The sequence below is a fragment of the Cetorhinus maximus genome, chromosome 14 (genome assembly GCF_964194155.1).
Source record: "Cetorhinus maximus chromosome 14, sCetMax3.hap1.1, whole genome shotgun sequence".
NCBI classification, from domain to species: domain Eukaryota; kingdom Metazoa; phylum Chordata; class Chondrichthyes; order Lamniformes; family Cetorhinidae; genus Cetorhinus; species Cetorhinus maximus.
Window position 1 is genome coordinate 17,135,897 of NC_135892.1, and position 15,424 is coordinate 17,151,320.

Sequence of the window (15,424 nt, forward strand, 5' to 3'; positions counted from 1 at the left end):
CTGAATCAATCTTTCTCAATCTCTCTCTGGCTATGATCTCTGGATCCATTTCCATTATCAATTTCTCCATTAAATCTCTTTCCTTCAGACATCTCTCAATGTTGGTGTGTCTCTCTCATTTAATTTTACTTATGCAGCCAACTTCATATTCCTGACTTTAAGCCCCAGGTAGCCGCGAGATTGCAACCAAGGTGCATTGCCAGATGGGCTGGGGGCCTGCTTGACGATAAGTGTAGGCTAGAAAGAAACCAGGCCATTTGGGGTGAGGCAGATGTTGATGAAGGAGGAGGGAGTAGGCAGCCTGGGTTTGTGAATGCAGTGGGGAGCTAGTAGTAGGTGGTGGCAGAATCTAGGCCTAGCAGCAGGACTCCTAGAGGAGGATTAAGACCTTCCAGCATTTTGCCAGTCCTATTCACCCCTCCATCCCCAACCACAATCTGCTTCCCAGATGTGGGATACAGAGCCAATTAGATATTTGAGACAATTGATGTGCTTTGTTCACAGATAAGGCATTTGATTTGTTGGCTTGCAGCCTCTGACTGCCCAGCACCAGACACAAACATTTAAATACATGTACAGAAGTAACCTTGCAGAACAGAAAGGGGTTAACTGGTTGGGCACACCAGAGTTGTGGGGAGACTGGTTCATCCTGCCTGGAGAAATGTTTAAGTAAAATTAGAAACTATGTATAAAGTATGTGTTGTAAGTAATGAAAATAATCAAGAAAAGAATTAAACTTTAATTGTTTTTAAAAATAGGTAATAAAAACACTACAGTTAGTGACAAAATTCAGATTACACATCGGATAGCAGGAAATCTAAATCATAAGACCATTTTGGTGTGTGTAGCCCTTTATTAGCAACTAAACAAAAAACCTTATACAATGTTGGCAGCAGCTGTTTGCACTGCAGCTTATATCTTGAGTAATTATGGTATGAGATTATAAATGCAACTGACGTGAATATAAACGGTACACTCTCACCCACATCCTGCAGAACTATCTGTAAGCAAGTACACGTCTTCGGTTTTACAGGGTCAGCATTGGCCGACTTATCACTACGTCACGTCATCCTGTACCTCACTTCAGCGTAAAGAAGAAAACAAAAAAAAAAGCACATGTCAATCAAAACTATGAGGGACTACACCTCAAGGAAGAAGAAAGTTCAAAAGTTCAACGTTAGATAGCTCCAAATAATGGAGGTATGTCTTCGGGGGAAGGCTGGGACCAGGAGTCTGAGGATGCAGTGGCTTTCCTGAGTAGCGATGATTCAGTGGACCATCAAAGTACCCGCGGCATAGCTAACGGAGCTATCCTCCCAGTTTTTGCATTGACTTGATTGGGCGTAGTTCAGGAAGGAGAACGCCATGTTCATCCCATTCTTCCTCAATTCTGCTACCGCCTAAAAGAGAAACAGGAATAACCTTTAACGTCCCATAAGCAAAACCTGGGGGGTGGGTGGGGGGAAGAGAGTGGAGACAGGGAAAAGAGCATTTCTGGTTATTGAAGCCCACTAGTCATTCTTTGACCGAACATTGCAAACCGATCAAGGATATGAACCATCACAGCTAACTTTCAGCACGTTAGGGTCTAATTAGAGAGTCTGATTTTGAGTTATACTGCAGTTTTATTTTTTCTCATGTAGCTCATGTAAGCAAACAGGGTGTTGCAAAATCCTCAAACCCTGTAATGATTTTGAACACTTCTAATTATCAGAAAAGAAATGCTATGGAAGCTGCAGTGTGACTCACCCACTTTTACTGTTAAGTGGCACCTAATGTGACCACTCTTTTTGCTTCTGCTTGCGGTGACAAAGATGGCAAGTATGATAGCAGTTAGGAAGCTGCAACAGTTAAACTCTTTGGACACCCTGATGACTCATTAGACTCTTGAACATTTATGCAGCTGTAAACTACACATTCTCAGCATGCCAAACAGAGCATACTAAAACACGAACCCAAATGTATGGATTTCATTTTTAGATGAGACTTCATAGAAATTAAATGTCAGGGCTTTTCCCTGACCCAAAACAATTTAATCTGAATGTGCTCTCCCTATAGCACATGTACCTGGCTTCCCACTACAAAATGTTGGACCATCTCTGATCCAAATAACTACAATAAAAGGATACATTTAACAGCAACCAAAAACAGCAAAACTGAGTAATTCCAACTTACATTGAGAAGAACCCCAATTGGGTGGCGACCACAGATAGTGTTGTGGTATTTCTTCAAATAGTTGTTAAATGACACAGCGTCTAATTGCTCTATAATATCCATACCCTGAAACAAAACAGATTAAGTGATAGACTGCATTGTAATCCATTCTGGGGTTCATTGCAAAACTGTCTACCTTCAGGGTACATTACCAATCCTGCCGTCTTCAGAAACCAACTTTCACCATGTGTGAAAGGCCAGTTTGTGAGGAAACAGGTTCTATCCAAGATTCAATGACTGATGCTATACTGACGAACAAACTAAATCCTTAAGATATAAATGCCATTGCATTTCTGGCTATTTCCAGTTACACAGATTGGCCCCGTCAGAGAGGGAAGATGGATTGCTTTTTAATCAAAGTGCATTCAAACTCTTAACCCATCTGTCTGTTTCCCTGTGCCATCAATCAATGCACTCCTTGAAATTGCATGGAGTGTTGTTTCATATCCACCCCTAGCAATACCAAAACCTATAATGTAATCATGGATCTGAACTTAAATTGCTAATCAAAAAGTATAACTCTATAGATTTTCAAGTATGAACATGATGGGCTGAATGGCCTTTTGTTTAAATTTCTAGGATTTTGGATCAGTAGTCCCTTCAGCTGCTTCAGTTCTATTAGGCCAAAGCTTAATTGCATCAGTCTGCAAGGCCCTAAAAAAGCTCAGGAAGTTCAGTGGGCTAAATCTATTAAACGTTTTACTGTTTCAGCAAATCTCTCAATCACAGAAAAATGACGCAGGAGGCCACATCATGTCTGCGCCAGCTCTCCAAATGAGCAACTCACCTAGTGCTATTCCCCTGCCTTCTCCCCGTAACCCTGCACATTATTTAATTTTCAAACAACAGTCTATTTCCCTTTTGAATGCTTCAAATGAACTTGCCCCCATCACTCTCAGGCAGTGCATTTCAAACCCTAACCACTCGCTGTGTGAAAAAGTTTCTCCTCATATCACTTTAGCTTTTTTTTTTACTAATTACTTTAAATCTGTGCCCTCTCGTTCCTGATCCTTTCACGAATGGGTACACTTTCTTCCTATCTACTCTGTCCAGACCCCTGATGATTTTGAATGCCTCTATAAATCTCTTCTCAACCTTCTTCTTTCTAAGGAAAACAGTCCTATCCTCTCCAATCTATCTTCACTACTGAAGTTCCTCACCCAGTACCACTCTCGTGTATCTGTTGCTCTCATGATAGAAATTTATACACGAAACAACAACCCTCATCACAATTGCCCACGTTTCCTTCTGAAATTAATCAAGTATCCTTTTTCTTTTATGCAATACTGATTCAACAAATCCGTCTTTCAGATGAGATGTTAAACCGAGGCCCATTCTGCCCTTTCAGGTGGATGTAAAAAATCCCACAGCACTATTTCAAAGATTTGTATGAATGAGCATTCTCCCCAGTGTGCAGGCCACTATTTAACCTTCAATCAACATCACAAAAACAGATTATCTGCTCATTTTCACAATGCTATTTGTAGGAGTTTGCTGTGGGCAAAACTGGTTGACGCGTTTCTTAGATTACAACAGTAATTACACTTCAAAAATAAAAGTCGGTAATAAGAGTCTTTTTTTAATCCTGTTCTCTCATTTAGAATCCCAATACAGCCAATTCTGTTATACATGATCTCATTGCCCAATGATAAGTTACAAAATTCCACTGCGCTCTCATACATATTGATCAGCAATAATCCTGCCCAGAGAGCCTTCTTCACTTCTGACTAAGCAATTACTGCCAATCATGGCTTACTTCCATTCACTGACTGGCCGAAAGTGATGGGTTCCATGCTTGCACTCATGTACACCTCAAAGACCTCCTCTCTGCCCACATATCCAAAGTCCAAAAAAGGACCTTAGTGTGCCACTAAAGAGCCTTATGATAGTACAGGGTGCCCCAACCTCAGTCATATCTTTCTCTGTGTGTGTGACAAGTAAATCATCCCATAACAATGCCATTTAGAAGTCATTGAGTTACTGAAGCCACCCCAATAAAAAGACTTGGAGCCCGTGCAACAACTCACCAATGCTTCTTCAGCAGCACCTTCCAAACCCGTGACCTCTACCATCTGGAAGGACAAGTGCAACAGATGCATGGGAACACCACCGCCTGCAAATTACCCTCCAAGTCACTCACCATCCTGACTTGGAACTATATTGCCATTCCTTCACTATCACTGGGTCAAAATCCTGGAACTCCCTCCCTGACAAAACTGTGGTGTACCTACACCACATGGGCTGCAGTGATTCAAGAAAGCAGATCACCACCACCTTCTCAAGGACAATTAGGGATGGGCAATAAATGCTGGCCTAGCCAGCAGCGCCTATATCCTGTGAAGGAAGTTTTTAAAAGATACAATTTACAACAACATCTTGTATTTATAGAGCTCCTTTAACATAGCAATACATCCCAAGGCACTTTGCAAGAACATATCACTGTTTGATACTGAGACACATAAGGAGATGTTAGCCAGGTGTCCAGAAGGTTGGTCGGAGAGGTAGTATTTAAGGAGTGTCTTAAAGGAGGAGAGAGTTAGAGAGCACAAGAGATGTAGGGCGGGAAAAGGGCCAAGGCAGCTAAAGACAGCATCTGATGTAAAGCAGCTTTTTGATTCAAGATTTGCTCGCAGTCAAGAAATTCTGAACAGCCCGTCATAGCACAGCAGAGACACCCAAGCAACAGTAGTGAATTATGCAGGTTAGTCTGCCTGATAGATAGAAGTAATACTGGTGCATGAAGTGACCAAACACAAATAGGATGAGCCATTTCTCTGCTTCAAACGCTTAAAGGGCAAAGGAGAGAAAAATGCTTCACTTAGCATTCAGCCTTTATTAGCTTAGTGGACTTAGGTCAGGTTGGTCATGAATCTAGACAACAAACAGCCTGGGGAAATCACTTGTGTTTCAGCAGTAGACCAAGTCCAACAAAACCATCAGGACTTTGAGCTTTCACTAATGTAACAGATACCTGATGGCAGACTTGAAGGGGCTTGGATAGGGTGGACAAAGAAGATGTTTTCCATTTGGGGAGAGACCAGAATTAGGAGCAATAAATATCAGACAGTCACTTGTAATTCCAATAAAGAAATCGTGAAGAATATCTTTACCCAGAGTTTGGCTGGAATGTAGAACTTGCTACCACTGAGACATTGAAGGGGAAGCTAGATAAACACATGAGGGAGAAAGGAATAGAAAATTGTGCTGATAGGATTAGATGAAGAGGGGCGGGAGACTTGTATGGACCATAAACATCTACATAGGTCAGTTGGGCCACATAGAATGTACAGCATAGAAACTGGCCATGTTCAAATGATTGGCTTCTTTGGACATTTTCGTATGCAGTTAATTGTGTTTAATTTGCTACAAATGGCAAAATTGGAACAAAACTGCATACAGGAAACACAACAAAGGGTCTCCTCCCTCAGAAAACAACGTCATATGCCGTACCATTTTATCCAAGTGCTGAATCGATCTGTAGATCTCCCCTTGACTCTCATCATAATGTGTGTATCGAAAACGCTGCCCTGAAAAATAACAAGTGTCAGAATCTGAGGCAGAGGTCGCCCAGCAAGCTTTAAACCCAGCTACAAACACTACATCCTTAATCACACAAGTATTCTGCAGTCCGATGGACTGAATGGCCTCCTGCTGTTCATGCCCATGGTTCTATAAACAATGAGGTGGCCCGTGTAATACTTTTGCTGCCTGATTTTCCGCATTTTTAAAGGGAACAGCTCATTCATTTGCAGACGTGGCTCTCAGTAAATCCATTATTTGCCCTCTCCTGGAATACCTGTGCGGTCGAGCAGAATCACAAAGCAACAATGTAAAGCCATTGAAAGTGTTAGAAAAGGGCTTGCAAAGTCATTCTTGGTCCTAATTACCATAGTTATCCAGATGCCTTACATGATTGTGGTCTGCAGACGCGCAAGAATAGACACGATCAAGTCTGCCGTTCCTTCACAAGATTGCTGAACTCCAAGCTTCACTACTTGTTAACTGCAGACAGATCTCACAGATGCTACCAGCGACTGAACTCAAAACAACTGAATGGAGACGTAATATGACAAGATTTAAGAACAGTCCAATGCCATATCTCATCTGCACAATGAACAAATTCTAATGGCTATTAAAATTTGAACCCTGACAACGTAAATACCACCATGATGAATATGTTATTCTACTCTGTGGTATGTATTTTTATATCTTATTTGGAATGATCGATTGTAAAAACTTACCTCAATTCGGCCCTTGGCCACAATGGATTTTTAAATAAATAAACCTTGGATAAAATTAACAATAACGTGCACATAATGGAACTCTTTCCATATCAAGCACTCCCAGGTCAGACATCAAGTAAAGCTCCCTACGCTCTGCCCCTAAACTGAGAGGAATGCCCCCTACTGCCAAAGTGTGGCATTGTCCCATTTTCCACATCAAGCATTCTTGGGCCTCTTGAGTGCAAGACTGCCAATCAGTGTCGGACAGGGAACAGTTAGTTGTGTGCTGTCAAGAACTGGGCTGAGACCAGCCAAATACACCTCAGAGTCTGGGTTGGATCCAAACTTAGGTCCTAGAGGTAAACAACCTACTGTTCCACTCAGTTCCCCCTAGCTCGAAGTTTCTATCACTGTGGTTCACTTGCACAGTAAAGATAAAATACTTTAATGTTGGGTAGCAACAGAAAGAAAAAAGCTAATATGTCTGCAATTAGCAATGAAAGCTTGGTGCTGCAAACTCCAATATCATCCAATTATACTCTTGTAATAAGCATCAGAGCCAGGCTGTGAAACCATAAATGAGTTCTATGGCAATTTATTAAAATATAAGGTTATTGGGGGTTGAGAATTTTAATATCTACTAATGGGATTGTCATAATCATCCAGTTTCATGGTTTATACTAATATTTTAGATATTACTTTTATATTAGAGATTGAAATGTTAAATGAAAGATAAATGGAAAAGCCTGGTTAAGAAACTGATATACAACTCTATAGTAAAGGCACAAATCAAACAAGCCTAGGTTTAATTAACCTGTGTTTATCATACAAGGTCAGAGTTGATAATGAAAAAAACTTGAACAAAGAATGAGCCATCCCTAACTTGTAATGGAGCCAGAAAGTCTTCCCTTGTCTCAATAAAGATTTAAATTGTTTATGTAGTTCCCAGATGAAAAGAAACTACAGGCAGTTTGTAAACATGGGTGTTTCCATGGGTGATATGGAATCATATCCATTATTCATGTGGGCTACAGAGTCAAAGAGTTGTGTTAAAGGTAAGATAGTTGATTTACATTTGTGTCTGGGACCTCCCAAAGCATGTCACGTTGTCATGGAGATGGGCTGTGGAGGTTAGAAGGTTCTTTTGGTTAATTTAGCTGGGTTTTTCTCACAGAAGGCAGTTGCAGATTTGGTCTTGTGCAGTTGCGGCTCACTGAGTCAAGGGAGCAAAAGGAGATAAATGTTAGTCAGGCCTGCACCGTAAGCAGAGAAAATACTAACTTTATCGATCACCGCACGGAACGCGGGTGGGGGCTCGAGCTCAGTTCAGAGACATGGGGTTCATGAGGGGAAAATATAAAGCTGGGAGATTTGCCTAGCTTAAAACTAGAAGACGACATCCACAATGGTTCTTACAGTGAAAGGCATTTAGCCTTACAGTAGCTAGCTGTCAGTCAGCTTGAAGCAGGCAGAGAGAAAACATCTGCCAGGAACTGGGAATCAGCTGTGGCACCAGCAGCATTACAGGAGCTGTTGGAGCACAGAGAGCCATTAGGAACCAGGTGTGTTCCTGATGTTTAAATTCCTAAGCAAGGCGGCAGTGAAGCCCATGAGTGAACTGAAGAACCAACAGTTGGGAAGTCTTGAAAGAAAATTGGAGGATCGCTTAGTCAAAAGCTAATGGAAGAATCCCCGTGAAATTTCATACTTCAGGGAATAACTGGGACACTAAGAAGAAATCAAAGTGACTTCCGCAGGGCTGAGGTTTACCTTTGGGTTGGTCCCAGGAAAAGCAAATGAACCTTCAGGATTTTGTAAGATAAGGGAACTCTTGGAGGGAGTGGCAGGTGGCTGGAGAGGAGGTTTAAGTAAACTGAATTCATAGCAAACATAAGTTATAAACTATAATGTTAATAGCGCTTGCTTTCTTTAAATTTCTTTATTTATACAATAAGGATTATTTTTATATAGAAACGGGAAATCTTGTGACATAGGTCTGTCAGTTAATTACTGGGTGTTCAGACATCTCTTTAAACATTAACGCTCCCTACAAGAGGACCAAGATGGTAGATGGAACATTTTAAAGATATCTGAAAGTCACTTCACAAAGTCAAAAAAAAAAGGCAATAAAATTCCCTCAACATTTATAAACAGCACAGGGGCTAAAACAAACAAAATACTTTTTCCATGCTGTGTATTTATACATAAACAGAAATATAGAGCTTAATTGCACTTGGGATCAAAATCAAGTGCTAACTCACTCAGCTCCCAAATTCTGGACTCAAGAACCTGTATTCAAAGGATTATCTTTTATACATTTACCTTTTTAATGGATTTTTTTCCTGTGGCTCAGAGGATAGTGTAAATATGAGATTACCATATGTGACAAAATTGCACAAAGATGACATCCTTTCTCGGATCCCTTCCAACAGCACAACGTGGTTTAAATTGGTACATACCCCAGTGACAGAAATCTGACGAAATCACAAAGAGGTTTAGAGGATCCGCTAGGTATTTACTGAAGAGCTCCCCGTACATCTGCTCTTTGGAATCACTCAGGGCTCCAACCAAAACGGGAACAATGGTTAACTCATCTTTTTGGCTGGTTAAAAACAGAGAGAGTCACTTCAGTAAAAATTGTAACAGTTATTAGGAATGAAAAATATCTTCTTAGCATTTTAAAAAGGGTCCAAACTGACATTGGATTACTCACCTGCTTCTCTTTTTCACCAGCCATGGCTCATTTGGTAGCACACTCACCCTCTGAATCAGAAGGTGAAGTTCCACTCCAGAGGCTTGAGTGGCTAATCTAGTTTGTCACTTCAGTACATTACTGAGGGAAAGCTGCACCAGAGGTGCTGTCTGTTTGATGAAATGTTAAACTGAGGCTCCGTCTGCCCTCTCAAGTGGATGTCAAAGATTCCAAAGAAACAATTTCTAAGAGCAGGGGAGCTTATTCTGCTGTTCTGGACAAAACTTATATCAATAATTGATTGGTAGTACAGAACTTGAGTATTGCTGAAAAAGAGAGACATGCTGTCAAGCTTTTTGTCTTGCAGTCATCAGGACAGGCACAAGAATGCCAAATTTCAAAGAGAGCAATAATTTATACTGCATCAGAAAAGGATGATGATTGGTTGGCAAATTTACTCTGAGTGATTCGACAGCATCTCTCTCTCTTCTGCATCTTGTAACTGAGGGCTATAAATGTTGATTGGATACTCCATGACACATGCTACTGTGGTCAAGGAAGTGGCACAAACCAACACCCAACAGGCTCGAACTGAATAAGAGTCATCTTCGACCATCTGTGGAGACGGAGATGTGTGTAGAGCCACTCCTCGAAAGATTGAATAAGGTACTGCTTATTTCTTGTGGGAGAAGTGACTTTGAGAGGGAAAAAGGACCTTTTCTAATTTTGTGCTACATTTCTACCAATCTTCATCATATCCTTTGATGATCTCACTATTGTCCATAGCTGTATTCTCAGGTGGATGGATAAATGGGGCCTGTTTTGACACTACAATCCCAAAGTCCGTCCCCAATATTGGCCCAAAAATGATCACTGTGTTTATACAGAACACTTTACCACCCACATACTTCCACTGAATATCCAAAGCCTCTGAATTTTCTATGTTGTGCAGCTGCTAGGTTCAAAAGCCGATAACTTAATGGAAGGTTCAGTCTGTCAGTGAGGACATAAAATCTGCTACATTTTAAGTAGGGAGGAAGACCCAACTCCTTTAAAAATAAATGTCAAGAACACTTGGACCACAGCTGTATGTTCTCCAGTCTAACAAATGCTGAATGCTCATATGACTTGATTGAAGCAAATGTTTCAAAGGGAACTTCACAGCTGGAGATCAGAACAATGTCCTGTACCATCACCCCGCTGTTTTTGCATGACCCTTGCTTTATTACGAGTGCTAATAAAACTCTGTTTGCTTCAAGTCAGCAAGCCCCAGTTGATTTAAACTGTAAAAAGGCAAGTCCAATTGGACATACTAAAAAGGACTGAGTGCTGGGCGTTTGGGTCCTCCAAGGCATACAGTGCCCATGACTGAAGAAACAGCATGGAGACCTGACCCAAGAATAAGAATAGGCCATTTAACTCCTCATTCTTGGACCCATTCAGTTGGATCATGGCCGACCTGTTATTAAAGCCATTTACCTGCTTTAGTTCCATAACCTTTAATAACTTTACTCAATAAAAATCTCAGTTTAGAAAATTTTCAACTGACCTACCTTAACAGCATTTTAGGATAGGACGGTTCCAGATTTCCACTACCCTTTGTGTGAAGAAATGCTTCCTGACATCACTCCTCAAAAGCCTAGCTCTTATTTCAAGGTTATGCCCCCAAACACTGGACTCCCCCTCCCCAAGGGAATACAAGCCTAGTCTGTGCAACCGGTCATCGTAATTTAGCCATTTTAGCACTGGTATCATTCTAGTGAATCTATGCTGCATCCCCTCCAAGCTGCTTAAACCACTACACTGAAACAGGGAAAACAGCACTGACCAGGAATCATGCAAACATACATAGGAATGAGGAGGAGTAGGCCATTCAGTCCATCAAGCCTGCTCCGCCAATCGATGAGATCATGGCTGATCTGATTGTGGCCTCAAATCCACTTCCCCGTCTACACCCTATACCTTTTGACTCCCTTGTCAATCAAGGATCTATCTAACTCATCCTGAACAATATTTAATGACCCTGCCTCCACTACCCTCTGACTCAAAAAAAAATTCTCCTCATCTCTGTCTTAACTGGGAGACAGATTTTTAAAACTGTGCCCCCTAGTTCTTGTCTCTCTCATAAAGGGGAAACATCCTCTCAGCATCCACTCTCTCAAGTCCATTCAGGATCTTATGTTTCAATAAGATCACCTCTCATTCATCTAAACTCAAATGGATACAGGCCCAAACTGTCCAACCTTTCCTCACAAGATAACCCCTTCATCCCAGGAGCCAGGGGGAGGAGAGGAGGAGAACAACAGGTCTGTGATGTCGATGAGGTGTAGTGGGGTGGGGGCAGAAATGATGCTCGGGTATTGCTGAGCCATTTATACCAGGAGAGACAGATGGGTTTTCACGAAGCAGCAGTAGTCGGGATAGATTAAGAAAAGCGGGACCAGATCAGGAGCTGAAAATCACTGACTTTTTGAAGCAAACTGAAAATGAAATGAAATTCAACTTTCCACAGAGCCCAGTAGTATTCCAAGCATGGCACAAGATGATGGTGAGTTGTCCCAGCTCTGCAGTAAAGTAACACATTATCTGAACAATATCTTGCCTCCCAGCAGAAAGCCCTTTACAACATTTCAGCCAATGGAAACACAAGAGGGAGGATTCAAATTTAGTTTTACTCTAAATAACTGCACGCTCACTCATGATGTACAGCAGTTGGGTGACTTACCTCTCCATGGTTTTAGCTGTGTAAGGCAGATGCATTTCAATACTATGTTCATCTTCATCTATCTGAATAGTCATCCGTTCAAACATTCCCGTCTTCCACAGTTCTCCATAAACTAATAGTTACAAAAAAGGAAAAAAATCAAAATCGCAAGGCATCTTCAACCTCAACATGATTTCACCTACACGTGCCTTGCCCCTCATTTGAGGTGTTTCTAACCATAGTATCACTCAATTAAATTTACCAGCATCTTCAGACCGAGTGTGAGCCAGAAATCTGAAAGAACTGGTCAAGTAACATTGGACAGGGCATTTGTTATTGGTTCACTTGGACACTGAAGAATTTCTCCACACTGAGGGGAGTTGAGGAAGTGAGAGACCTTGGAGTGCATATCCACAGGTCCCCGAAAGTGGCAGGATAGGTGGATAAGGTGGTAAAGGAAGCATATGGAATGTTTTCTTTTATTGGACAAGGTATTGAATACAAAAGCAGGGATGTAATAATGGAACTGTATAAAACACTGGTTAGGCTACAGCTGGAATTGTGACCTGGTCACACATTACAGGAAGGTCATAATTGCTCGAAGAGAGCAGAGAGTTTTACAAGAATGTTGCCTGGGCTGAAAAACTGCAGCTGTGAGGAAAGATTGGATAGGCTGGGGTTGTTTTCCTTAGAACAGAGGAGGCTGAGGGGTGACCTAATTGGGCTGTACATAATTATGAGGGGCCTAGATATGGTAGACAAAAAAGATCTGTTTCCCCTATCTGAGGGATCAATTAGCAGGGGCTTAGATTTAAGGTGATTGGTAGAAGGATTAGAGCGGACATGAGGAAAAACTCTTTCACCTAGAGGGTGTTGGGCGTCTGGAATTCACTGCCTAAATTGGTGGTTAAGTCTGAAATGCTCAACTCATTTAAAAGGTACCTGGATCTGCACCCAAAGTGCTGTAACCTGCAAAGCTACGGACCAGGTGCTGGAATGGGATTAAAACTAAGCGGCTAGTTTCTTTTCTTTTGGCTGGCGCTGACACGATGGGCTGAATGGCCTCTTTCTGCACCGTTAACTTTTCTATGGTTTTATCTCACTCTCTCACATGCGCACACAGAATAAAACAGCTATCAGAATATTACAATCTGTTATCCTCTCTGACAAAGTACTTAGTAGAGCTGAAAACGATCTTGAGGCAAGTTCAAGTGCATGTTTTGTAAAATGATTAAGGCATTCCTCAATTTAAGCTCTGTATGGAGCTATGTTAGTTTTCACACAAACAGAGAACACCATGCTCCCTATAATTTAGTGATGCCTTGTGACAGTGCGGCTGTGTGACAATGCCTGTCAACACACACAAGTCTTTTATTCCTATCAGGGTTGCAGTGGAGAGAGACACCAAAGCTTAAGGGGTTGATTGCCCAGTGCTATCTGACAGACTTCCTATTGGCTTATTCCCAAACCCTTCCATTTTTAAAGCTTTAAGATTTAGTTTGGCACGACTTGCAAACTGCCCTTTGTCAAATGATACCAAGTGACAATCCAACGGAATACTTCCAAGCAACTGAAAAGTCAGTTTTCTGTCTGGGTGTGGCCAAGCTTTTATAGGCCATTCATAACATTTGGAGCCTGCGGGGGGAGGGGGGGGGGGGAACGACATTTAAATCCTTGTCCCCACTGTCTTCATAAATCTCATCTCAGTGCTGATACTAACAGATTCTGGGTATTCTGATTCAGGATTTACCCACCATTGAGGCAACGGTGCTAAGAACAGCCCTTTTCCATATCTCTAGATTCATGCAGGACAGAGAACAGGGTAAGAAATACAAGTGCAAAATGGACTGAGCTGCCTGAGCTTTATTGGGCACAGGCAGTCCAATCTCAGATGACCTTGGGCCCAGGATCAAAGAGTGAACACTTACAGACCACGTGGTTGGCCAAATTAACAATGAGCATTGTCATTTTCACAAGCAACACAAACATTTAATTCAGTTTAATAAATAATGAGATTTTGAATTGCTGACCCCTGTAAGAGGACTATTGCAGAAAATAAGGATGAAGGACTCGCCCTTCCTTTACTACTCTTCTAAAGACACTGCCTAATGTTGGGGTGTGTTTTTCACGGGTCCTGTGGAGCTTGGACAGCAAGTGCTGGTGGTCTGCCCTACTCTGGGGGCCAATGATGTTGCCCACAGGGGCACCAAGTGGGATATCCTGATTCAATTACCTCAGCTCTAGGTCAGTGAAGCAAGTGCCAACTGTATCATTACCACCACAGCCCCCAATGAGAATTAGCAAAGTTCAGAACAAGTGACCAGTCAAGCTTGGGGCCTTGTTGCTCCCATGGGACTTAATACCACACCCGATCATTTCTAAATCCATTGGGCAAATGAAAGAGTGTTTGGGGGCGGGGGGGGGCGGTGTTGGGCAGGGGGAGCACTTAATTCCCTTTTTCTAAAAGGCAGGGAATCCAGAGATGGGAAAAGGGACAAACTGCAAGTAGTAAAGAAATAAACAGAAGTTACAACACGGAGACAGACATCCAGCCAAACCAGTTCATGCTGGTGTTGACCTTCACATGAACAAATAATCCCAATCACATTTACCCACTCTGCTACCATATGCCTTCAACCTTTTTCCTTTATCCAACTATCCAATCTAAGCTTGAGTAAACAGTTTCTGTCTCAACAATTAAATCAAGGGCAACACCTTGGTTTAAAATTCTCATTCTTGTTTTCAAATCCCTCCACTGACTCTTTTCATATTCTAACTTCTGTGTATTTCTACACTATTTCCAATTTGTCCCCTCTTCCTCCTCTAGAAAGAGATCAGGTTTGGATCTTTAAGATCATGAAAGATTTCATAGGATGTTTATATAAATGTGTTTCCACTTGCACGCAAGACCAGGTCTAGGGGTCATTAATGAAGAATAGTCACTAATAAATCTAACAGGAAATTCAGGAGAAACTGCTTTTCCTAGAGGCTGGTTAGAATGTGGAACTTGGTGGCTACCACAAGACTAGCATAGATGCGTTTTAGGGGGAAGCTGGATAAACACATGAGGGAGAAAGGAATACATGGATATGCTGATAGGATTATACAAAAGATAAGGCCCATGTGGAGCATCAACACTAGTACTGACTTCTTGGGCTGAATAATCTGTCTTGCTAGACAGTAAATATTACATAATACTATATAACCCAAGTTGCTACCTGTCATGTCCTGTGAACCAGTGCCCCAAATCACAGCATTGAACTTACTTCCATTAAAAGTACAATAACTGAGGTTTTATTTTACAATATGTACCATCTCCACACTTACCGATATTGAATTCCATCTGTCCCTTTTCAGCCCATTTCCCCATCATATCTATATCCCATTGCAGCTTTTTTTTGTTTTCTAAAGAATTAACTATATGCCATATTTTGGTATCATTTGTAAACTTCAGCACTGTTTCCTCTAGGCCTATATCCAAAACATTGGTATATACAATGAACAGAGTGGCCCCGGGCACACTGTGGGACAGTACTATCAACTTCTGAAAATCTGCCCTTAATTCCTACTCTTTGTTTTCCGCTTTCTAAC

The 15,424-nt window shown here is 41.6% G+C and overlaps 1 protein-coding gene across 1 annotated transcript in view; it reads right to left on the reverse strand.

The window, feature by feature from the left end:
• Positions 1-719: 719 nt before the first annotated feature.
• Positions 720-15,424, reverse strand: part of memo1 (mediator of cell motility 1) — a 37,504-nt gene continuing 22,799 nt past the window's right edge. The window contains exons 5-9 of the mRNA XM_078556582.1: positions 11,855-11,966; positions 8,897-9,039; positions 5,665-5,741; positions 2,176-2,280; positions 720-1,400 (exon numbers count right to left, since the gene is read on the reverse strand). Of these exons, the coding sequence (XP_078412708.1) occupies positions 1,269-1,400; positions 2,176-2,280; positions 5,665-5,741; positions 8,897-9,039; positions 11,855-11,966 (569 nt within the window). The 3' untranslated portion in view covers positions 720-1,268. The remainder of the gene's footprint in view (positions 1,401-2,175; positions 2,281-5,664; positions 5,742-8,896; positions 9,040-11,854; positions 11,967-15,424) is intronic.